The sequence below is a fragment of the Balaenoptera borealis genome (genome assembly GCF_965194805.1).
Source record: "Balaenoptera borealis genome assembly, chromosome: 5".
Classification (NCBI taxonomy): Eukaryota; Metazoa; Chordata; class Mammalia; order Artiodactyla; family Balaenopteridae; genus Balaenoptera; species Balaenoptera borealis.
The window spans coordinates 125,083,955-125,110,048 of NC_138862.1; the positions used below are offsets into that span (position 1 = coordinate 125,083,955).

At 42.4% G+C, this 26,094-nt stretch overlaps 1 protein-coding gene across 1 annotated transcript in view; it reads right to left on the reverse strand.

Annotated features, from left to right (window-relative positions):
* The window catches only part of TRIM42 (tripartite motif containing 42), a 32,642-nt gene extending 13,728 nt beyond the window's left edge, over positions 1–18,914 (reverse strand). Inside the window, exons 1-4 of the mRNA XM_082392407.1 lie at positions 17,866–18,914; positions 12,140–12,837; positions 7,095–7,918; positions 3,809–4,033 (exon numbers count right to left, since the gene is read on the reverse strand). Of these exons, the coding sequence (XP_082248533.1) occupies positions 3,809–4,033; positions 7,095–7,918; positions 12,140–12,837; positions 17,866–18,206 (2,088 nt within the window). The 5' untranslated portion in view covers positions 18,207–18,914. The remainder of the gene's footprint in view (positions 1–3,808; positions 4,034–7,094; positions 7,919–12,139; positions 12,838–17,865) is intronic.
* Positions 18,915–26,094: the final 7,180 nt, after the last annotated feature.

Below are 26,094 nucleotides of genomic sequence, written 5' to 3' on the forward strand. Positions count from 1 at the left end.
AGGAAATGAACTTTCCCCTAGAGCCTCCGGAAAGCACACAGCCCTGCTCACACCTTAGATTTCTGATCTCCGGAATTGTAAGTTAATAGGTAAAATTGTATTGTGCAAGCTACTAATTTGTTACAGCAGCAACAGGAAACCAGTGAGCATGTGGAAAGTTAGATATTTCATAGGAAGACTTCCTGGAAGTTAGCGGAGATTTGCAGTCAGAGGGAGACATCCAGGTGAGGAGGCTATTTTCAAAAATGGGGGCCGTGGGCTTCCCTGGTGGCGCAGTGGTTGAGAGTCTGCCTGCCAATGCAGGGGACACGGGTTCGAGCCCTGGTCTGGGAAGATCCCACATGCCGCGGAGCAACTAGGCCTGTGAGCCACAACTACTAAGTCTGCGCGTCTGGAGCCTGTGCTCCGCAACAAGAGAGGTCGTGATAGTGACAGGCCAGTGCACCGCGATGAAGAGTGGCCCCCGCTTGCCGCAACTAGAGAAAGCCCTCACACAGAAACGAAGACCCAACACAGCCAAAAATAAATAAATAAATAAATTAAAAAAAAAAATGGGGTCCATCGTCATCAGGTACACTGAGGTTTAGATGAAAAGCAGGAGGAGGAACTGAGGTCACAGGGTATGTGATTTGCCTAAAAACACATGTCTCCATTCCTTCAAAAAATATCAAGAAGGTGCTGGGGCGTTAGAAGCTCTCAGCTGGGGACTGGGAGCCAAGAGATGTGAGTAAGGCCAGCACGATGCCCGTCCTCGCTGAGCTTGCCACCTAGCAGACTTGGGGCTTGGACCCAGGTACACCCGCCCAGGTCCAACGATCTTCCCAATGCATGATCTTGCCTCGCAAGAAAAATAAAAGTGCCGCTCTCACGGCTGTTGCTCTGACAACATTCTCCCAGAGTGTGGTGCCAGGTCCCTAAGGCTGAGCCCACTCTGCCTAGACTTTGCTGCATCTGATTATCTGATTATGGTACAGGGGACGAAGAGCTCCTGCCTTGGATGAGGCCTAGGTTCCCACTCAACTCCTTCGAGTTACACGAGGCCAGACTCTTTTCCTCTCTGAGCCTCAGTTTCCTCATCTGTAAAATGGAGGCAATAACTCCCTGCCTTTCGAGCAGTCGGGATGATCAGTGATAATGAATATACAGTGTCTGACACAGAGTCAGCCTTCAATAAATGAGACCTTTAAAAAGCATTAAAGTTAATTTTCATGCTTTGTCTATTAGACTTCATATAAAATCCCTTAAAAAAATCAAGCCACAGACTATGAAAATCAAATATAAAAGGTGTTATTTCACTTCCTTTACAAAAGGATGTATGGTGGAAATACTGCATTTTGGATAAGAAATGATTCTGCTGCCTTGTTACAGCATTTTAAATGAAACCTTTCAGGAATACCTGCATAGAACTGATGCTGAAGGAAAAATATTTCGATTTTATAGGAAGGAGCTAAAGTCATTACTTTTATGAAGCTTTATAAATGTCATTCAAACACACCATCTTCTTTTCATTTGCTATTGAAGCCTTTACTTATGCAAATCATGACAAATGTGAAGGAAAGCCAAGTTTCCCCTGGAATGCTAATATAATCACAAAGAGGGAGGAAGAATTACTTTTGAAGGAAAAATCTATATTGCAGCTCTGTGAGTCAGATAAAAATGAAACTTCCAGAAAACCTCATTAGTTAGTGCTCTGCTCATTAAGAAATTGTGTTAAAAAGCAAAGAAACTGGAATGAGTTTCCTTCCCTTATAGGGAGTGCAAATTCATCACACAAACACAATTTCAGGGGGATTGTTATTTCTTGATTGATGGTAAAAAACACTTAACAGCTCTCAGGCATCTTATGGTACTTTGTAATTATTAATTTTATTTATTTAGATGTTCGTTCATAGATTCATTTGTTTGGTCACATTTTCACTCATGTATTCATTCAATAAGCATTAAGAACCATTAAGCTATGTGCACAGTGCTGGTAAAGCATTGTGGCAGAAGGGAAGATGAATTAGACGTGAATTTTGTTTTCAAGGGGTTCAAAGTTTAAGAGGGATGACAAAATATCTACCTGAGAAAGGCTGACACAATTCCATCTCTCCACCTCCCGTCCTTGTCCCTAGCATCTAAAAATGACTTAAGATACATGTAAAAAAAAATTAGTAACAGCACTGAGTGCGCCCTTCATGAGGAATTTTTAAAAAATGAGAAAGCAGATGGAATTAGATTGAAGGAAAAATCCATAGTCAAAAGGACCTGCTGTGAATCATGGTAGCAACTGTGGGTGTTCTGTGCTCCGGAGAGAAGAGTATCAACAAGAATTGGGCTATGGGGCACCTGACGGACAGGGTACCTGGCTGGGATCTAACAGGAGGAGCAGCCAGGTGACTTTCTCATCCCACGTCCTTCCCGTGTGAGTGTCTGACCTTCGTGGAGGGGGAGGGGACGCACATGGGTGCCGGGCTCCAGAAGCAGAGCATGGGGATGGGGTAGAGAGCCCCCTCCGCCCCCCTCCAGGAGACTTGCTTCTGGTATAATGACCAAGAGCATAATCCTGCCCCACCCTACCTCCTGCTTCCCTTTATCACCAGAGGTAGCAACCAATCAGATTCTCTTCTGCCAACATGTGACCAGAGCCCGAGGGCGTGAAGCTAGTCAGATTGTGTTGGTCTCACAGAGCATGGGCCAGGAACCTCCAAAACCACATGCAAGCTGAATTTAGGGGAGGAGAAACGATGGGCTAGCTGAAAATGGTGCAGATTTAGAGAGAAGCAGAGATGGAAGGAGGGGGTGTGGGAGAGACAGAGGGAGGGAGTAGAGAGAGAGATACTGATTGAGAGATTGAGAGAAACTAATGACTTTCCAGTTTTTTTGGGTATCAGATGTATGTCCTGGCTGGAAGTGGTCTCATGAGACTCTCCTCTCTCTCGGCTTTTCAATAGCCGAAATGAATGGACTTATTCTCTTTACTTCTAAAGAATCTCTGATTAAGACTTAATCTACTCTGATTCCTAAGAACACGATCATGGCTGTACAGTAAGATAGCTCTCGGCAGTCTTGATATTTTTCTTCCCTTTCTCCTTTGAATATCAATAAAATTATACCCATGAATGTATTTCCCCTGGGGATGTAAAGAAGAATCAACCTTGCGTCACAAAAAAGATAGGAATAATCTTGTCCCTTCCTTTATTTGGAGTCCATCCTGGCTTAGTCACTGGCTATTCCTTAACTTTCAGATAAACAACAAATACATTTTTTTAGTATTATAAGTATATCCTAAATACTGCATGAGACATACTAACAATAAAAATTTATTCATTGCATGTGATATACTAACACTAAAAATTTATTCACTGCATGTGTATAATTATAAATTATAAATTTAAATTTATAATTAAATTTATATTAATTATAAGTTTAATTTATATTGCTTAAATCTGATACCCTATCCTTGCTTTGATTCACCACTGACGCTAATACTTAACTCTTTTTTTGTCCTTCTCACACCACAATTATTTGTTTACTAGACCCTGAGCTCCTTGAAGGCAAGAATTACGTCTTATTTTCCTCGGAACCTCTACATCCTATCCTAACACAATACCTGGCACAAATGTTTTCTGAATCAAAGTGAACTGACGATTCTCATTTGCAAAGTTGGTTGAGGCCAGGGGCCCTCTCTGTGCCCTTGAGTTAATGAGTTTTCTGGGAGTAGAGGGGGAGGTCATATGGTAGGTTCCATGACCTCACAATCAATCCTAACAGAGCTGCATCCAGAGTGGATGAAGAACATCCGTCTGAGAAATAAAGTGCACGGTACCTTGCAGATGTCACTCCACTGCCCAGGACCATTATCGTTGATGGCTCTCACTTTAAACAGATACTCGGTGTTGGGGGTCAGGTTGTGCAGCTCCAGGTTCTGCTGCATTATGTCCCGAATTTGTCCACAGAGCTCTGTCCGCACATTGTTAGGAGGGGAATTAATGAGTTCGTAGAATTCCATCTCAAAAGAGTCCACGTCTTCTGTTGGGCACGTCCAGTAAACCTAGGAAGAAATGAACATGTCAGTGGGGTACTAGCACACGCCATTCAGCTTTCTTTCCCATGAAGATCTGTGTCGTGGACTCTCTGGGGTGAGTTTAAGCTGACTCATCCCCTCTAGCTGCTGAAGACTTTGAATGAGACCTTGCGCAACAGTCCTGAAAGGCTTCGTGATGAATCCTGACGTGAGGCTTGCAATGCGTTTCAAGAACAGAAGAATGCTCCTCTGGCTTCTGTTCCTGTCAATGTGGAGGTGACCTTGTCCTCCTGACACCCCTAAGCAAAGTGGCTACCATTTATTGAACACATATTATGCATCAGATTCTGTGTCAGATATTGCCTGCCTCATTTAGTCCTCACAGTTCCCTAGGAGGGAGATTTCATTATCCCATTTTACAGTGGAGGCTCAGAAGGTTTACATTCAGCAATTCCAATGGAACCACAGACTACTAAAGTTGAACAGTGTATCTATTTCAACTCTCTATTTCATACACAAGGAAGTAGAGTCCCAAAGAGGTGAAGTGACTTATCCAAGTCATGGAGAAGATATGTTCACACTCAAAGTATAAAATGTCAACTCTTGGGAAGAGGTATATTAACAAGTGTCAATTAGCAGATTGTGCCTGGCATATAAATATTTTATAATAATTGCATTTTTAAACAGATATTGCATGCTTTATTTAAATTTTAATAAATTTAAATGTTATTGTGTATAAAGTTAATTTATAATTACTCATAACTATATAAATTTTAAAATCTGTATGAATTTGTATAATTAATTTATAATTTTTTAATGAATTTACACTTTTAAAACTGTACATTTACATGACTTGTTAATAAAAATTAACTTATCTTTTCTGATTATCAAAACATACTCATTTAAAATACATACCTGGAAAATACAGAAAAATTATAAGGAAAGAAAGAAAATAAACATCTCTTTTAATCCCACAATTCAGTTAATAATTCATTATATTTCTTTCCAATTTTGGAATATACACAAGCACACAAATATATATAATTTGGATTATATTGCTCTGATTCCTGCTTTCTTTAACTTATTACATTTTATGTATGTCCCTATATCATTAAAAATTCAGCAAAGCACCATTTTAATAACTGCCCTATAAGTGATTTACACCTTCTGTAGCTGAACATTTAGGTTGTTTCTAATCTTACACTCTAATAAATAATGATGCATTGAACACTTTGGGACATGAATCTTCATTGAATTTTTAATCACTTCCTTGGGAAGAAGTTCTAGAAATAAAGTTGAGTTTTTATGAAAAAACTCTTTAGGATTTTTAAGGTACAGAGTGACAAGTATAAGGCTAACTTAAAGAATATTTCCCATGCCAAAAGAGCACTGTTAGTCAACCATCACTTGAGAGAGATGCCAAAACAGATTTCTTCTCCTGCATTACTGAGCACTATGATTCCTGTGTGAATTACATCCCATGATCCTGAAATAAGGATCAATGATATTTTTACATCAAATACCACTGTTTGGCAGTAGGTTTAGGTGTCCTATCTTGAGAGTCAATAACTTGACTGGATTTTTTCTGTGTAGGGCCCTTTCTTGAGCTCATCAAGGGACCATTTATAGGTGGCATAGGGTGACTGTTCTCCGAGCCCAAGTATAGAGCAGGTATCACCAGTCCTTCCCATCCAGAGCAAGATCCTGCCCACCTCCCAAGGGGTCTGAGTTGCGTGAGATGAGACCTAATGCCATCCCTGATATAATATCACATACACTGCAGGTTTTGCTGATCTAAGATCATTTGGAAATGTAGGTTCAGCTGCTCCACTGCGGGCATCTGCTATGTGAAGGGCAGAGATACTTCTGCTGTGCCTGACAGCCCATGGGAGGATACATTCTATATGTTCTACCTTGCAACATAAGGTCATTCTTAGGGTCAATTATAAATGACAAAACATAGATTATAATGTCTCAGGAAAATAGAAAAGTAAGGCTTGGTCAGTGTCTGGCTTTCATTTTCTTGTTTTTAGAGCCTTGATACTAAATTGTGGTCTGCAGACCAGCAGCAATGCCAACATCTGGAAGTTTGTTAGAAGCGTAGAATCTCAGGCCCCACTGAGACCCACTGAAGCAGAATCTGCATTTTAACAAGATCCCCAGGTGCATATTAATGTTTGAGAACCACTAATTTAGGATTCAAGGATGCTAAAAGTCTTTGTGAGTGTTCTCAGATCATGGAGACAAAAGATGGGCTCTGCCACATGGAAGCAGGCAGTGGGCTGGCTTGGGAGATATCCCTGTAGGACCCCAAGAGGAGGCAAGATATGCTCTGATAGAATATCTTTTTTCCTCCCTGGACTTTAATAAAACATTCTATAAACAATTCAATTTAGGTTCAGCTGGATTTGAAAGGCATGTTAAGAGATGTGCCATTTGTTCATGTTAGGCCTAGAAGGTCAAAGAAGAGTCATGTCCCCTGAAGCTGGGTGATGGCAGCTGTAAAGGTCTGTGAGACATCCACACACCTCCAATGCCACCCCCCCTTCCCCGAAAAGCTGAATCTCGGGAGATAAGAATTGGAATTCCATTGGGGATTATCCTTCGAATCTTTCCAAATCATGAAGAGTCTGGATATTTTCTTTAGAAGAAGTAGCAGTTTAGAGGAATCACAGCTGATAGACAATGGAGCCTGCTTTTCTAATTCCAATTTCTGTGCTCCCTCTACTGCTACAGGTTTTCCTCTGGGAAATATTACCCTCTCCAAGAAGTTTCTGCAAATTATTTTGTTTCCCAAATTGTGTTCTCTTTCAATAGAGAAGCTGCCTTTGAAGTGGAGTTGGGGCTTTCAGATGTGCTTCTGGCTATGAGTTAAATACATTGTTTGGTTTAAAACAATCTTGGGCTACTTAAGATTTCGGGAACTTATCCCTTTTGAATGGACTGACCACAAAGAGTCTAGAGGAACAGATTTGAGTGACCAGACCCTAGAGGTCAAACAAGTAAGTGCAACCTTTCCTGACTACCCACCTCCATTCCATAGCCCACACCCTCCTATCTTCCCTACAGGGCCCAGAGCCTTTCTTACCTTGGCAGCTCTCGGATACACCAGAGTCTGGTAGATAACAATTGGGCCTGGAGTCTTCAGGGAAGACTCATTGAACGAGTACCAGTTGTGGAAGCTGCTGCTGTTCTGCACAGGCTGGTTTTCTACCCCTGCGCTCCAGTAGGTGTAGAGGTCGTCTGTGGGCTTGGCAGGTGCAGCTGACTGGGCTCGCCCACAGGCCTCCAGACCCATCTTGGTCTTCTCACAGCCGGGGGCCTTAAAGGACAATAAGGAGGAGCTTCGCTGGTATATCTGCTGGTTGCCGAAGCTGTGGGTGCTGAAAGTGACCTTCCTGGCAACCATCGTTTCTGAGTGCAGGGGATAGGGCGATGGCAGGGAGTCCCCTGAGGAACGCACCTTCTTGGGTCCTGTGGGGAAGAGCTCGTGGATGGCACCGGAGAGCTCAGCAAAGTCCAAGGGCATGCAGTTCAAGGAGTGCAGCCGGAGCTGTGGGTCTGGCCTGTAGGTGCTCTGGATGCCGTCCTCGATCTGGTCCACCAGGATCTTGGCTGACTGCAGAAACGCCACTTGGCCTGTCTCCTTCAGTGCTTCCTTGGAGTAGGCGATCAGGCCATCCATTTCGTTCACTTTCATGGTGGTGACGTACACATATTTCTCAATCTCCTTCTGCCTGGACACTTCCAGGTTCTCTATCTGCTCCATGATGGTTTTCTCTTTCTCCTGGAGAATGCTGCGCAGCTTGAGGAATCCATTTCTGATCTCTTTTCGCTTTACCTCCTTGTCAGCTTTAAAGCTGTTTTTTAAAATGTTGAATTCCATGAGGTCATTATCAATTTCATAGCGGACTGCAAAACAACCAAGTGAGTTACTTCAGTTAAGTTTTTCCTTTCCCCAGATGTCAAAGCCAGTGGCAAACTGGAGCAAACTAACGTGGGCTCCAAAGATGTGGGTGGAAAGGGAGGGAAACCACTTATTGCTGGGCTGAAAGATGCTAGCATAGGTTTATAAAATGAATGTTGCCTCTCTCCATACACCCCTCTCTTTCTCCTTGTGTAGCACTTCCCTTGGGTATGACAGCCATCCTTCCCTGGCATACTTCTATCTAGTAATCCCTGCAGCCTTGGGTCTAAAGTTGGGAGTTCAAGGCCACCTTTGATATTAGTTTTCACCAGACTTCACTTGTCAGCAAGTTGGACTTGAGAAGAGATGATGTCACAAAGTGTTGGATTTTCCCTGTGTGAAAGCTTAAGCTTTTGCAGGGGTGGGAGAAAGAACTAAATTTCTGATGACTACTTCTAAATACTGCCTTGCCTCGTTCACCAAAACCCAGCTCTAGACAATGGTGGCAGATCAGCCAAGTTCCCCTTCACTGTGGCTGCTCTTTGACATGTTCTTTTTCTCTGCTGGGGACTTTGACTCCCTTGGGTTCAGCTGGGCTCCCTCTCTTGCTTACGCCCTACTTCCTTTCCAGAAAGCGTCTGCTGTTACACTTCAAGGAAAACCGAGTTTATCCTGCCGCCTCTCACATGGCATTTGGATTTTAAGTTCACTCAGTCATTCAACAAACATGTGACACCTGTTCCATGTCACATGCTTTTCTAGGCTCTAGGGATACAGATATGAGTGTGAGAGGCCACTGGTGTTCCAGGCACGCATAAGCCCAACGACACTGCAGTGTGGAGGATGCTGGGGCAGGATGAGCATGTGGCCCACCTCTGTCTGTGAAATGGCAACTTCACAGTTGCCATTTATAGGGTCTTAGGCATTAGGCAGTGATTTACAGGATCTTTATAGGGTCTTAGGCATTAGGCATTGATTTCAAGACATGTCAACCTTCTGTGGCCTATTCTAGAGGTAAGGTCCTCCCCATGAAAGGCTGACTCTGCAGTGATTTGATGGGCTATAATCCTCTCCAAATTTTACTCAGCAGTGGGGGTGACCAAGTCATGTTTCTTAACATAGCCCTGGATCCACAGTAAGTTGGATCTCTGTGGGTGGTGGCACAGAGATGTGCATTACAGTAAGAGAAACCCTCGGGTTCTGGCAGACCATGAGAACAGGACCACAGCTGTCTCAGTTACCACCGTGACTAGGATGTGTAGAGGTGCTAGAATGGTGTTTGTTGAGTGAAAGCCATTCTGTCCTGTTTTCTAACATCTTTGGGGTGAAGGTCAGCAGTGTTGCTCTCTGGCCTACTTTCTGAAGCCCCCATTTCCTCTGCTCACCTCCTCCCTCACACTGGCCCAGAAGGGATGGAGAGGCAATACAGATGGGGGCTGAACAGGAGACTATCAAGATGTGATTGCAGTGGTGCTGAGAAATGCTCCCTGCCCTCTCCACGTGCAAGCCCTGCTGTGACTTAGGGCCCCTGAAATTCCACTTTGCGCATTAATTCCTTTGACTCTTCAATAGTTACTCACTGTTAAAAGAAATCTGAATAGGAAATTCCTTGCTTTATTGGGGATTAGTTAGGCTTCTTAGAGCTGAGTCTGGAGAGGTAGGATAAAAATGTCTTAGATGAGGGGGAAGAGGGAGCACCAGGAGAAGAGGAAAGAGAGAGGAGACCAGAAGCACTACTCCCCGCCAGATGCCCCTTACAAATAAGGCAGTTTTGCAAGAGCTGGTCTTAGAACAAAGTCAAAGCAAGGTCTCTTTCAGGCACTATATTTAAAACTAGCTACTATTTATTAAACGTTTATATAGATCCAATCCATACATTATCATGTATCACACATATGGATCATATCTATATATTATCATACATTACATATAACTTCAGAAGAGGAAGATGTTGTTTCCATTTATAGATGAGGACACTAAGGCTCAGAGAGGTTAAATGACTGCCCAGTGTCACACAGCAAGTAACTAGAAGGACCCAGGGCCTGTCCCTAATTCTATCTGTCTAACTCCAGAGCCTATGTTCTTAATTGCTCCAGTTGCCCTTCTCAGTCCTCTGTGACACCAGAATCACCTGGGGTACTTAAAAAAGAAACCAGCCAAGCTCAGGCCATGGGTCCTGCCTTAAGAAAACCCTCTAGGAACCAATGGGGACTTCCACTGGCCTGGCAACACGGCTCCTGTAGGCTTTCTTTAATATAGGGGCGTCCTTGGTGCTGTTCCCAAATTGAATAAGTGTCAATTGACAAACAATGTTTCTAAGCATGGAGCAATTGAGAAATCAAGGTATTCCTGAAATATTCATGCTGGTGAGAGGTCCTGGGGGACATATTTAGCAAAGTCTGTCTCTGACCCACTTCTATGTCCAATGGGACCTTCCTGTGCAGCTCAGAGGAAAGCTGCCCCCTTGTCAATCTGTTCAGATCTGTTTGTATGGACACTGAAATTTCTGACAGGGGAGAGGCTGGGTTGGTCTGGAGCACGCTGGTCACTTGACTCTAAGCCACCACGTAGGGAAACAGACCACAGGTGTGGTGGTGGTTCCCACTGTTTTTCAATCTCTTTATCTTTAGATTCTGGTCACTGTTTAGCAGAATAGGTTGTCAAATGAATGTTGTGGAATTAACATGGGCTTTGGAGTCAGAGACCGGCTCTGCCATTTACTAGGGGACTTGTGCCAATTCCTTCTTGGAATCCCAGTTGTCTATCCTGGGGGGGGGGGGGAAATTTTAGTGCCTGTACTGTAGGATTATGGCGAGGATTAGACGTAAGTCTTCTAAAAGGCCCCAGTAAAGTAGGCCTCTGTTCAAGGAAGCTATTCCCAGGGGCAAAGAGCCTAAAAGGATCCCTGAGATCCTCATGTCTAACCTGGTGGATATACACCCAGAAATTACTGGGCTCTTTGCTGAACCCTGTAAAATATCACTGTACTGGGTTCCATCATGAAAATCTGAGTCAGTTTCCCTTATAGAAACTATAACTATATTATATGTAGCCCACATAAAATAACCATGAACAGGCATGCAGAGGACAAGCAAGCTGTTGACTAGAACATTACTGGCTATTTCTGGGCTTTCCCATTATTATGTATTTGCTACCAGTTCATTTACTGTGCTGCTTGCAACTTCAGGGGAAATTTAAAACTGAGGTAACTCTCAGTTATTCTTTTCCCCTTTAAATTGGGAAGATACTGAAGAAATCCATCTTTAGGGACAAAACACCTTAGAAAGGCTCACAGAACTTCAGGATACTACAGGATCAAGCTCTTCGTTCTCCAAAGGAGGAAATGAGGCCCAAGGTCATGAAAATTATAACCAAGATGATAGAATCTTTATGTACTTCTTATGTGCTAGATCGTTTTCTGCATGCTTCAGTTAGAGTATCTCATTTAATCCTCACAATCACCGAATGGGGGAAGAACAAATTGTTCAGGGAAGAACAAATCTGACATCGTATTAGATCTGTTCCTTTTGCTTTAACCTTTGTGCTTTGTTAACATGTGCTTAGTCCTGCAGGCTCTGCACCTTTCGTAAAAGAATGTTGCCTATAGCCTGAAATATACAGGATAGCCTATTCTCAAGGCTCTCATCTTTAAAAGTCCATTCACATAGAGATAAAAAGTTGCAGAACAGAGAATAACATTTGTCTTGTTGGAGGTTTGCAGGAACACCGTGACCTGACCTATGTGGACGGCTGCAAGAACAAAGGATACAGACACCAAGAAGCTTGCAGCAACCAACCTGACCCCTCCCTCACCTTGCTTTTAAAAGTGCTTTGCTGAAACCCCTCCAAGAGCTTGGAGTTTTGGGGGGCAGGAGCCACCTGTTTCCTTGCCTGACCCTGCAATAAATCTTTCTCTGCTCCAAACTCCAACCTATTGTCAGTTTGTTTGGCCTCACTGTGTGCCGGGCACACGAACTTGCATTGGGTAACACCATTATCCCCATTTTATAGATGAGAAAACCAAGGCACAGGGAGGTTAAGTGGCTGGCGGTAGTTGCCAGATGTGGATTCCAGGCCACTGACTTGCAGCCTGGCTCAGTGTCTCTCAGGGCCTGGACTGCCCCACCAGGTGGAGGTAAGGCTCTCTCTAAACAGATCCTCCCAAAGCACCTTCCCCATCAGTTTCTGGAGCTAGGAGTGGTGGAGGGAGAAAAGGGGACCAGGACCTGCTTTGAACTTGGCGATGGCGCTGAAGAGCGCGGCACCCCTCTCGGAGCAGGCATCAATGAGGCTTATGGTGTCGTGGCCATTGTGTAAGGCAGTCTTGCAGAAGCTGCAGAGCAACTCGTCGTCGTTCCGGCAGTACTCAATGATGCGGCTGGACGGGTGGTGGATGCAGATCTTCTCGTCCTGGTCCTCGGTGCTGGTGTCCACGAACACGTGGTCCTGCATGGTCACTTCCGAGTGGAAGGTCTTGAGGCACTCGTTGCACAGGTTGAGGCGGCAGGTGATGCAGCGCTTGTAGGCGATGCGCTGGCTGCGGCAGACCTGGCAGACGATAGGCCCGCTGGAGCGGTCGAAGCGCCACTTGAGGTAGCCATGCTGCTGCATGTAGCGCTTGGTGAGGCGTCCGCGCAGGTAGTTCTCGGGCAGCTGCATCTTGTGGCTGTAGGACATGCAGTGCGAGCGGTCGCACACGGGGCAGATGAGGATGAAGAAGTTCTCGGTGACCTCGGCGTGCTTCTGCAGCTGCCGCAGGCACTTCTCGCACAGGCTGTGGTGGCAGGGTAGCATGAAGGAGTGCAGGCGCAGCCGGCTGCAGATGGGGCACGACAGGTGGCTGACCAGGCTGCTGTTCGCGGGCATCATCTTCACCTCATCCAGCTGCGTGTCGCTGCTCCCGATGCGCAGGGCCGTCTTGGAGCTGCAAGGGGAAGCAAACACAGGACCTCAGGAGGAGAGCTCCGTTTCTCCACCTCGGAAGGAACCGGGGTGTCACTGAGCCGCCTCGTGGTGTGATGGGGAGGGGCATGGCTGTGCCGGGGTGGGGGGGCGGGATCGGAGGGACGGTGCCTGGGTTCTAAACCCGCCTCCACCATCCTTTAGCTGGGCGATGCCAGGTAAGTTAATTAACCTCTCTCCGCCTCTCTCCTCGTTATAAAATTAGTACTCACCTGATAGAGTTTCTTGAGAAAATTAAAATTGAATTGAATACCTGCACGGCCTTAGAGCGGTCCCTGGAACACAGTAAGTGCTATACAACTGCTTGTTATTTTTTGAGCAAGAGAAAAACAGTCCAGAGGGGCCTGTCAGCTGGGTCTTGGGGTTCTGTTGGCCCTGGATAATATCACAGAACACCCACAGCAGACAAGGCCATTCTGGGACTGTGATGGAGCAAAGCAGAAACAAGACCGCTTCTTCATGTTTGAACTCAGACAAAAGCAAGAACACTGTCCAAACCACAAAAATGATCAAACACGCCCTGTCCTGGTTAAGGACAGTGACTGCTGCTTTTTCACCAGTTGCAGCATCAGGCTCAACTCTGTTCTTCCCACCTTCTAGGCAAGATTTATTAAGATACCCAATAGGAGATTTACCCCTGTGTCCTCACCTAACATGAGCCTAAATCCTGTAATAACTTAGTGATGCCTTCTTACGGAGACACCTCACACTTGCTCATGGTGTATCTCTCAGTTTTTGCACTGGGCCAGTAAATCCAGTCTCCTCCAACTACAGGTGTGTTCTTGGTGGGTTTTGCCTAGAGGGCACTGACATCCTTATTATTATTGTGTGTGAGATGGAACATAGAAGAAGATGGGCAAAGTGTTCTTCCCAGGACACCAGGAGGTTAGTTCCCCAGCCAAGCCCAGAACCCGTGTGTTCTGACCAGCAGACCTCAACTATGACTTAAGGGGCTAGGTGCTAGGGGCAGGTTGCACATGGTGAAACACGCTGCTGTAGAGTTGCACTTTTGAGATAAGTTTCTTTACCTCTCTCATCCTCAGTAAATCAAAGCTCACAATACTACTTCCTTCATGAGGATTTTAAAGTCTCCATGAGATAATCCACGATAAGTGCTTAACTGCCTGGACATAGTAAGCATTCAATAAATGGCCACTATAATGACTCCCCTCTGTTCCCAGCCAGTTCATGTCCACAGCAGGGGAAAACAGTGGTCAAGTCTATGAAAAGTATGTGCTTGTACGGTGTGTGTGTGTGTATTGAATCTTTGTCTAATATCTGAGGCTGATTTCATATACTGTAAGAACTATGGATGAAGTAAGTGCATACTTGTAAAAATTCAAGTGCATGTTCTAAGAAGCTACAATCAGGGCAAAAGCAGTTTATGAAAATAAATGAATTAGCCATGGGGATGGAGGTATAAAACATACTTATTTGGACCTAGAGTCTGTCATACAGAGTGAAGTAAGTCAGAAAGAGAAAAACAAATACCGTATGCTAAAACATATGTATGGAATCTAAAAAAAAAAAATGGTTCTGAAGAACCTAGGGGCAAGACAGGAATAAAGATGCAGATGTAGAGAATGGACTTGAGGACACGGGGAGGGGGAAGGGTAAGCTGGGACGAAGTGAGAGAGTGGCATGGACATATATACACTACCAAATGTAAAATAGCTAGCTAGTGGGAAGCAGCTGCATAGCACAGGGAGATCAGCTTGGTGCTTTGTGACCACCTAGAGGGGTGGGATAGGGAGGGTGGGAGGGAGACACAAGAGGGAGGAGATATGGGGATATATGTATATGTATAGCTGATTCACTTTGTTATACAGCAGAAACTAACACACCATTGTAAAGCAATTATACTCCAATAAAGATGTTAAAAAAAAACCATACTGATTTTGTGACTATTCCTATCCCTTCTTCTCTGTTTGTATTAGTAATGTCTAGGGGTTGAGTTTGACATTGTGCCTGTGTTCTCTTTTGCTTTTGCCTCTTGCAGTCCCTATATGCCCCTGGATCCTTTCCCATTCCCTTGGCCAGGGACCCAGGTCTCAGAGCCCAGGCAGTCAAGGGTGATACTCAAACATGTTGGAAGGGAGTGGCACCATGGGGACAGTGCCCGTTATGGAGACTCAGGCACCTGGAAAAGCTCATCCCTTAGAGATTTGGATGCTGGTGCCCAAGCCTGTCAGACTCAATGTTCTCAGCTTTGTTTCTTCTCTGCTTTCCCAACCTCTCTGCTTTCTCCTGCTCCAGCTTTGAAGGGATCATCTGGAGGGGGAGGGCAGATGTATACATGATAGCTGGGTGGACTTCTCTAGTTTGATAAGGTGGGACTATGAGAATCAGTGTGTAATATAAAGGGAGACAAGCAGGAGAAGTCAGAAAGAAGGAGGGAGAGAGGAGGGTGCTGGGGAAAGAGAAAGAGAGAACAGGGAGAAGAGACAGGTGTTAATGGCCCAGGGAGTTGGGGTGAAGGTGAAAAAGGAAGTGAGGAAAAGAGATGAGTAAGGCAAAGAGGGATGAATGAGATCAGAGTGAGGCAGGATGAGGAAGATGCTGAGCCGGAAGCAGTGATGGGGAACAGGGGAGGCAGTGGTCCAGGCACCAGGAGAGAGGCCAGGTGGAAGACAAGCCTCAGTGTACCCAGCGCCGACCCCCTGACACTTGCAATAGCATCTCTGACCATCATCAGAAAGCCTCAGGCTTGGACTTGGGCATTCAGCGGTCATGATTCCATGCCAAAACCCTCACCAAGCCCAGCAGCCTTTTTGTCTTTTTGTCGAGATAACTGGCCTCTGCTCCTCTGTAAGGCGGCAGCCTCCTCCCAAATTTAGGCCCGTTCCCCTTGTACTTGGGTTCCCGTATATCACCTGGCCAGTCTCCTGGCTTCCTTTCTTGTTCCCTCCAGGCCATTCTGCACTTTAGCATCGCCTGGGGGCAGGAGAGTTTTTAAAAATTCTGATGCCCAGCACATACCTGAAGCCAATGAAATCAGAATGTCTGGGGGTGGGGGCCGGGCATCAGTAGTTTTTAAAGATCCCCAGGTGATTCTAACGCAAAACAAAGTTTGGGAGCTACTGGTCTAAGCATCCCCAAAGCACCAGTGTCATCCTTCCCCTGTTGAAATGGGCTTGGTGACTCTTCATTGCTGATGTGCAGAAAATGGGGCAGTTGAGAGGAGAGAGGGGTGTGAGAGTTACTTTCTGCACCTTAGAACTTCTGCACTTGCATCCAGAACCCCTGGGTTCTCTGTTCAGGCAAACACCACGCGAGGTCCATGAGCTGAGAGTAATATTTATTAACCAGCTACAAAGTGCTGAACTGTGGGAGAGATCATATTCTTCCCCTGAATTCACTGAACCTTTGCTCACAGAATTGTTTTTCCAGCCTTGAAAGGCTTCCAACCTGCCTCTCATCTTTCTGCCTCTCCAAGTGCTGTCATCTTCTGCTACTCCAGACGCCCCTCATGTGTGGCATAAAGAAACCACCTTGGTCAGGGCAGGAAGAGGCTATGCAGTGCCTGACACAGAGGGTTAATGCCCTAAGTGAGAAACTGAGACCCTCAGTGCCGTGACTTCTGGGTAGGAACAAAGAGAAGGCTGGCAGGAGTTCATGGCCACCTGGGGTACTTACACAGGCCATAGGGGTGGAAAGCGGCCTGTGGAAGTTACTGCTTTTCCAATGAGTGTTGCAGATATCAAGGGTTCAGAGGAGGAAGAGCAATTTATATTTTTATATCACATAACAGATTTCAAAGCAATATTAACCCCCTGAATCATTGCAGGTACCATACTCTCCATTTTGCAGGACAGTGTTTTAATTTAAGCACACAGACTCTGGGTTCAAATTCTGACTGCATCTTACGAGTTGTGTGATCTTGGGCCACTCAACCTCGCAAATGCTCAGTTTCTTCACTGGTGTAATGGGCATGAGGTAGGGGTTACTTGGGGTCACGCACGTGGTTCCCAGCAAGTTGCTTATGCACTAAGTATTAGCTATTAGTATTTTGTAGAGGTGAGAGTGGTGGGGTTCAGGAGAGCTCAGCGTTCACTCACACAGCTGGGATTTGGAACTCAGGTCTATACTGATTAGGGACTGTTTAGGACACATACACTTGATTGCTACAAAGTGTTTTTGTTTTTTTTTTTTCTTGCAGTTGAGGTAGATTTTATTGCTACATTTTGAAACACAAAAAATATTTAAAATAATAGCACCATTGAATATATGTTTTTACTGTTACATTAAGTGCAAAACAGACTTTATAGTATTTTTAGCTCTTTTTTTCTTCCAGTTTTATTGAGATAAAATTGACATATAGCACTGTATAAGTTTAAGGTGTACAACATAATGATTTGATTTACAAATACCATGCAGTGATGATCACAGTAAGTTTAATGAACATCCATCAACTTGTACAGATACAAAATTAAAGAAACAGAAAAAAATAAAAAATTAAAAAAAATTTTCTTGGGCTAAGAACTCAGGATTTACTCTCTTAACTTTCATATGTAACTGACAGCAGCGTTCACTATATATATCCTGTTGTACATTACATCCTTAGTAACCTATCTATCATAACTGGAAGTCTGTACCTTTTAGCTGCCCTCATCCAATGCCCCACCCCTACCCCCTGCCTCTGGTAATCACACATCTGATCTTTTCCTACGAGTTTGTTTGTTTTTGAAGAGTAATTGACCTACAGCACTATGTTAGTTCCTGTTACACAACATAGTGAGTTGCTATTTCTATACATTTCAAAATGATCACCACGATGTCTAGTAACCAACTCTCACCACACAATGACTATGTAATATATTTGCACCAAGACATATTGTAACTAGAGTTAATTGCTCCCAAGTCCTTGGCCTCCCTTTTTCAGATAAAGAGGTGGAATTTGGGGCGGGGCTGCTGACCTGCCCCGTCCCCACAGCTGGCAGGGGGCCCCCCAGTTTTCCCGAGCCCCGGGCGTCGGGCGCGCGGCACTTACGAGGTACGTATGCTGTGGAGGCGGCCCCTGCGGAACGTGATGGTGGCGTTGCGGCAGCAGCGGCTCTCGTAGTAGTGGCACTTGAGGTTGCTGCTGGCGGTGCAACAGCACTTACAGTCGGGGTCATTGGCCCAGGAGCAGCAGCACCAGTGGCAGTTGGGGTTCTCGGAGCAGGTGCAGTGGCAGCACTGGCAATCGCGCTCATCCTTGTAAGGGCAGGGAAAGCAGGTGCAGTTCCGCTCCGAGGTGAAGAGGAACTTGCAGCACAGACACGAGCATAAGCGGGGACAACACCTCTGCCATGTACAACATGGAGAGCAAACACACATGGCGGTCTCCATGGCGCCTACATGATGGCCACCCGCTCCCTGGAGCTCTTGGTGCCTCCTCTACCAGGTTCCTGCTGTCACTTCTCCCGCGGAGGGGGTCCCTCCTCCCCCGGATGAGGCAGTCAGCTTGGAGGTTGCAAGAGGTTGGCTGTTGTGAGGCCTTCACAGGCGGTGTCCCTGCTAGGAAGCTCATGAGCTGGCATTTACATAGATCAGCTCCAGGCCCTTTGCTTATGTCACAATCCCTGTCTCCCCACCATATCTCACCATACAGGATAGGAGGGAGGGTGGGATCTGGGGGGTAGTGGCAGGTGGGCTGACAGATACTCCCTGCTTCCAGAGGACCAGCTCCAGAGGAGTGTCAATGAAAAGAACATCCTGTCCAGTATCACACTTTGGGTTACTGGGTGGATTTCAGAAGCTATTTCTCTTTGCTTGGTCCTTTTCCTGCAGCTTGGGTAAGTTGACTTCAGGGTATGTCTTCCTGGGCTGAAAGCCTGGGTATGATGCTTTGGAAAATACAGACTGACATGATATTCCTCTCCTTGGGCTTTTTTTGTATTGATAGAACTCTTTATTTGATGAACAAAGTGCAGTGTTTCCAAACAATAATGCCATATATAAAGGGAATCACCATTTGGAGAAAGAATTAAAGGAAAAACAGATATAGGTTCTTTAAGGCACTTCTGTCAGTAGTGATTGAGTTTGTCAGTTGCTGCATAGTCACCGCTGATTTTTATGAGGCTTTAGGCGTTAGTCACTGTGAATATTTCTTGGCATTTTTTGCAGCCTCGTGGGGTTAGGCTGAGACTCAAGCTCTGTTTCCTACACCCCTTCCCTCTTCCCCAGTCCTATCTCACTGTACCCCTTTTATCAAGAGGCTGGAACTCTACATGATTCTCTTTATCTCTTCTTTTAGTATATGCTCAGCATCTCTAGAAATGACCTTCTATTTTAGGAGAGAATTTTGCTTTCCACTTTATGCAGCTTGCAAAGATTGAAAGAGCAGAAATTTCATTATCATACCATATATATGATATGAACACTGTCTTATTTTTTTCCAAAAAGAAGCAGAGGTGGGAGCTGAATTTGGCTGTAGGAATTTATTGCATAATATATTATCTCTCCCTATGATTATCACCTTTATAATAAGAAAGAACATTCACTGGGTGCTAACTGTTCCAGCCACACTTTGATTTTAGATTCCTACAGATGAAAATTTTGGATCATAGGCTATGTGCTTTATTTATGTATTTATTTATAATTACTAAATTGCTTACTTAAATGAATATGACAGTTCATACTGACAGCAGTGGTGTATGACAGACACTTTTTCCCTACATGTTTTCTCAAACAGAATTTTATCAATATTCCTATCTGTTCTCTAGGCACAGAGGTTTGAGTTTCACTCCTGAATTTATTTTCATCATTGGTCTGTGCAAGACTTCCTCTTTTTAAAAAGAGAAATAAAATTTTTATTAAGATATAATTCACTATTTTAAAAAATTTATTTAATTAATTTTTAAATTTTTGGCTGCGTTTGGTCTTCGTTGCTGCGCGAGGGCTTTTCTCTAGTTGCAGCGAGTGGGGGCTACTCTTTGTTGCGGTGCGCAGGCTTCTCACTGCGGTGGCTTCTCTTGTTGCAGAGCACAGGCTCTAGGCTTGTGGGCTTCAGTAGCTGTGGCTCTCAGGCTCTAGAGTGAAGGCTCAGTAGCTGTGGCGCACGGGCTTAGCTGCTTCGCGGTATGTGGGATCTTCCTGGACCAGGGCTCGAACCCGTGTCCCCTGCATTGGCAGGTGGATTCTTAACCACTGCACCACCAGGGAAGTCCCATAATTCACTGACTATTAAACTCACTGTTTTAAAGTGAACAGTTCAATGGTTTTTAATATATTCACAAGATTGTGTAACTATCACCACGATTTATTTCCAGAACATTTTCATCACCCAAAAAAAGACACACTATACTCATTAGCTATCATTCTCTACGCCCCAACCCCACAGCCTCTGGCAGATATTAATCTATTTTCTGTGTCTAGATTTGTCTATTCTGGACATTTCATATAAATGGAACCATATAATATGTGGTCGTTTGAATCTGGTGTCTTTCACTTAGCATCATGTTTTCAAGGTTCATGCGTGTATCAATATTTCCCTTTTTTATGACTGAATAATATTGTATGGATATACCTCATTTTGTTTACCCATTATCAATTGTTGGACATTTGGATTGTTTCCACTTTTTGGCCAATATGAATAACGTTACTGTGAACATTTGTGTACAAGTTTTTGTATGAACATGTGTTTTCATTTCTCTTGAGTATATACCTAGCAGTGGAATTGCTGGGTTATATGGTAACGCTATGTTTAACTTTTTGAGGAAATTCCAAACTGTTTCCAAAACAGCTGCACCATCTTACATTTTTAAATTCCCACCAACAATATTATGAGGGTTACAATTCCTCTACATCCTTACCAAAACTTGTTATTGTTTTTTAAAAATAATAATTATTATAGCCATCATGGTGGGTATGAAGTGGAGTCTCATTGTGGTTTAGACCTGAATTTCCCTGATGACTAATGATGTTGAGAACATTTTGATGTGCTTATTGGCCATTTGTATATCTTCTTTGGAGAAATGTCTACTCAAATCCTTTGTCCATTTTATTTTATTTATTTATTTTTTAATTAATTAATTAATTTTTGGCTGCATTGGGTCTTTGTTGCTGCACATGGGCTTTCTCTAGTTGCAGTGAGCGGGGGCTACTCTTCGTTGCAGTGCACGGGCTTCTCATTGTGGTGGCTTCTCTTGTTGCAGTGCATGGGCTCTAGGTGCATGGGCTTCAGTAGTTGTGACTTGTGGGCTCTAGGGCACAGGCTCTGTAGTTGTAGCGCATGGGCTTAGTTGCTCTGCGGCATGGGGGATCTTCCCTGACCAGGGCTCAAAACCTGTGTCCCCTGCACTGGCAGGCGGATTCTTAACCACTTTGCCCAGAGGGAAGTCCCCCTTTGCCCATTTTTAAATTGAGTTGTCTTTTTTATTGTTGAGTTGTAACTGAGTTCTTTGAATAATATAGATACTACACCATTACCAGAGATATGATTTGTAAATATTTTTTTCCATTCTGTTTTTAGTCTTTTCACTTTTTTTCACAGTGTCCTTTTTAAAAAAATTTTTTATTGGAGTATAGTTGATTTATAATATTATGTTAGTTTCAGGTGTACAGCAAGTTCATAGTGTCCTTTGAAGGACAAAATCTTTAATTTTGATGAAGTCTAATTTATCTATATTTTTGTTGTTATTGCTTGCTCTTTTGGTGTCATTTAAGAAACCTTTGCCTAATGCAAGATCATGAAGATTTACACCTATGTTCTCTCTTAATATTTTATAGTTTGAGCTATTACACTTAGATCTTTGATCCATTTTGAATTAATTTTTTAATTTGATTTGAGAAAATCCATTGACCATAGATGTACAGTTTACTACTGGACTCTATTCTATTCCTTTGAGCTATATGTCTATACTTATGTTGACCACACTGTTTTGACATTGCAGCTTTGTAGTAAGTTTTAAAATTGGGAAATGTGAGCTCTCCACATTTCTTTTTCTTGTAAAGATTATCTTGGATATTGTGAACCTCATGTATTTCAGTATAAATTTTAGGATCAGCTCTTCTATTTTTTCACAAAAGGCCATTAGAATCTTGATAGGGGTTGCATTTAATCTTTAGATGACTCTGGGGAGTACTGCCATCTTAACAATATTAAGTTTTCCAATCCTTGAACACAGGATGCTCTTCCTTTATTTAGGTCTTTTAAGATTTCTGTCAACAATGTTTTTTAGTTTTCAGTGTACAAATCTGGCACTTATATGGTTAAGTTTATTCCTAAGTATATTTTTTGGAAACTACTGTAAATGAAACTGTTTCTTAATTTTATTTTTGCTCGTTCTTTTTTAGTGTATAGAAATATAACTGATTTTTCTATATTGGTCTTGTATCCTGCAACGTTGATGAATTCATTATTAGCTCTAATCTTTAAAAACATTTTTTTTTATTTTTTAAACTTCATGCCATCTGTGAATAGAGATACTTTTACATGATGTTTTTGAATATGACACCAAAAGCATAGGCAACAAAAGCAAAAATAGATGAGTGGGACTACATCAAACTAAAAACTTCTGCACAGCAAAGGAAACAATCAATAGTGTGCAGAGGCAACCTATGAAATGGGAGAAAATATTTGCAAACCATATATTTGATAAGGGGTTAATTTCTAAAATATATGAAGAACTCATACAACTCAAGAACAAAAAAAAGACCCAGATAGTCCAACTAAAAAATGGGCAAAAGACCCGAATGAACATTCTTTTTCCAAAGAAGACATACAGACAGTCAACAGGTACATAAAAAGGTGCTTAACATCACTGATCGTCAGGGAAATGCCAATTAAATCCACAATGAGATATCACCTCAGGAAGTGGAGAAAAGGGAAGCCTTATGCACTGTTCGTGGAACTGTAAAATGATATAGCCACTGTCGAAACAGTATGACAGTCTCTCAAAAAATTAAAAATACAACTAACATATGATCCAGAAATCCCACTTCTGGTTATATAGCTAAAGGAAAAGAAATCAGTATCTTGAAGAGATGTCTGCACTCCTATGTTCATTGCAGCATTATTCACAATAGTCAAGATATGGAAACAACTTAAGTGTTCACTGACAGGTGAGTGGAAAAAGAAAATGTGATCCACAGACACACACTCGTACTGGAATATTCAGTCATAAAAAAGGAAATCCTGCCATTTGTGTGATAACATGGATGAACCTGCAGGATATTATGCTATGTGAAGTAAGTCAGACAGAGAAAGACAATTATTTATTTTATTTTATTTTTTTTATAATTTTACTTCTTCACCAAGGATACTCTTATTTATTTATTTATTTTTATATTTATTTTTGGCTGTGTTGGGTCCTCGTCTCTGTGAGAGGGCTTTCTCTAGTTGCGGCGAGCGGGGGCCACTCTTCATCGTGGTGCGCGGGCCTCTCACTATCGCGGCCTTTCTTGTTGCGGAGCACAGGCTCCAGACGCGCAGGCTCAGTAGTTGTGGCTCACGGGCCTAGTTGCTCCACGGCATGTGGGATCTTCCCAGACCAGGGCTCAAACCCGTGTCCCCTGCATTGGCAGGCGGATTCTCAACCACTGTGCCACCAGGGAAGCCCGAAAGACAATTATTGTATGATCTCACTTATATGTGGAATCTGAAAAAAAAGTCAAACTCATAGAAACAGAGAGTAGAATGGTGGTTTCCGGGGGGGTGGGGGGATATGGACAGATGTTGGTTAGGGAGTACAACCTCCATGTATAAGGTGTATAAGTTCTAGGGATCTTATGTACAGCATGGTGAATAGAGTTAATGTTATAGACTTGAAATTCGTTAAGAGAGTAGATCTTAAGCATTTTCATCATACCAAAGGTTATGGATGTATTAATTAACTTGATTGTAGTAATCGTTTCACAGTTTATATGTATATCAAGTCATCAAGTTGTATACTTTAAATATATACAATTTTACCTCTTAATTATTCCTCAGTAAAGCTGGGGAAAAAACAAAATCAACATACAAAAATCAATGACCTTCATATATACAAACAAAAACAGAAGACGTAAAAGGAAAAAATACCTATTTACATTCACAAACAAAACAAAAGCAAAAAACAAAGTGTATAGGTACAAACTTGACCAGAAAAGTTCAAAATCTATATCAGGAAAACTCTAAAACACCCTTGAAAGACTTAAATGTAGACTTGAGCAAATGGAAATATGTACCATATTTATGGATAGGAAAACTCAACATCATAAACATGTCAGTCTCCCTAAATTAACACATTCAATGCAATTCTGATAAAAATAGAATTTTTTTCTGAAGCTAGAAATGTTGATTATAATGTTTACTTAAAGAACAGATAAGCAAGAATAGTCAGGAAAATTCTGATGGAGAATAGAAATAAGGGGTGTACTTGTACTAAATATTTTTTTAAAATTTAATGCCTCTATAATTAAACAGCATTGGTGTTGGTGAAGAAATAGACTGACACTGAAAGAGAAATAGAAAAATCCAAATAGAACAAATTGCATATGGAAATTTAATATGTATAAAAAGGCAGCATCTCAGGTCAATGGGGAAAAGACAAGGTATTTAAGCTACGTGGTTAGGAGGATTAGACAGTCTTCTGTAAAAAAATAAAATTTACTCCATTCTTCACACCAAGATAAATGCTGAATGGATAAGAGATTTAAATGTGGTGAAAAATTAAATCATACAAATAACAAAAGGAAACATGGATTAATGGCTTTATAACTTGGGAGTGGGGAAAACCTTCCTAATTATGACAAAAATGCAAAAGCAATAAAGGAGAAGATTGATAAATTTGATTACATAAATAAAAATATTTTAAAGGACTGAAACAAAACACAAACAAAAAAGTGAAACAAAACCCTCAGAAAAATACCAAACCCACCCACCATTAACAAAGTAGAAAGAAAATGAAAAATTGAAAACAATGTGTATACTATGGGCAAAGATTTGATATCTTTAACATCTAAGGAGTTTCTAAATATTGGAGATGGAAAAGATCAGGTTTCCTTCAGAAAAATGAGCTAAAAATATGAAGTTTATAGAGAAAATGTTATTAGCCTTTAATCAATATAAAGGTTCTTACCTTTGTTCATCATAAGTGAAATGCAAGATAAATCAACACTGAGATACCATTTTCCACCCATGAGATTACCAAAATTCCAAAAAATTGAGAACATACACTCTTGGCAAAGCTCTAGATGGACGGAAGTTCTCATATATTATTGGTGAGAATGTTACAAATGGCACAAACACTAAGGAGGGGAATTTGACATAATTCTCAAAATCTCATCTACCTGTTAACTCAGCAATTCTAGTTCTAAGACTTTCTCCCAAAGATATACTGACAAAAATACAGTAAATATTCGTTCATGGTGTTATTTATTACAGCACTATTTGTAACAGCACAAGACTAGAAACAATCCAAATGTCCATCATCAAGGAATTGATAAACTGAAGTACATCCACACAATGGTATCTAATGCAGTTATATAAAAGAATGAGAAAAGACCTCTGTTGACTGTTTCAAAATGATTTCCAAGATATTTTTCTCAGTGCAAAAAGGTGTAGAAATGTGCGTATAATATCCTACCATTCATCTCAGAAAAGGTCTTAAGTCATTGGTTTATCCTGACATATGAGATAGAAGGATAAACCAAAAATTTAGATTTATGAGGGAGTGCAAGAATAAGGTTGAGGGGAAAATATATCTTAATTTATAGAATTGATTTCGAAGCCACTTAAATATTTTAAATAATTATAACACAAAATTAAACTAAAAAGAGCAATCCTAATACTAAAAGCAAAATGAAAAAATGAGCCTGTGACTTGAGTTGGTGCCATAGCCATACAAAGAGGAATTATCTTAAGTTATTATTTTTTATTAAAAAAATTTTTTTTAACATCTTTATTATAGTATAATTGCTTTACAATGGTGTGTTAGTTTCTGCTTTATAACAAAGTGAATCAGTTATACATATACATATATCCCCATATCTCTTCCCTCTTGCGTCTCCCTCCCTCCCACCCTCCCTATCCCACCCCTCTAGGTGGTCACAAAGCACCGAGCTGATCTCCCTGTGCTACTTTATGCGGGTGCTTCCCTGTGCTATACTAGCTATCTGTTTTACATTTGGTAGTATATATAAGTCCATGCCACTCTCTCACTTCGTCCCAGCTTATCCTTCCCCCTCCTCGTGTCCTCAAGTCCATTCTCTAAGTTAGTTTAAAACACGGTAATTTGACTGTACATTCCCGGTG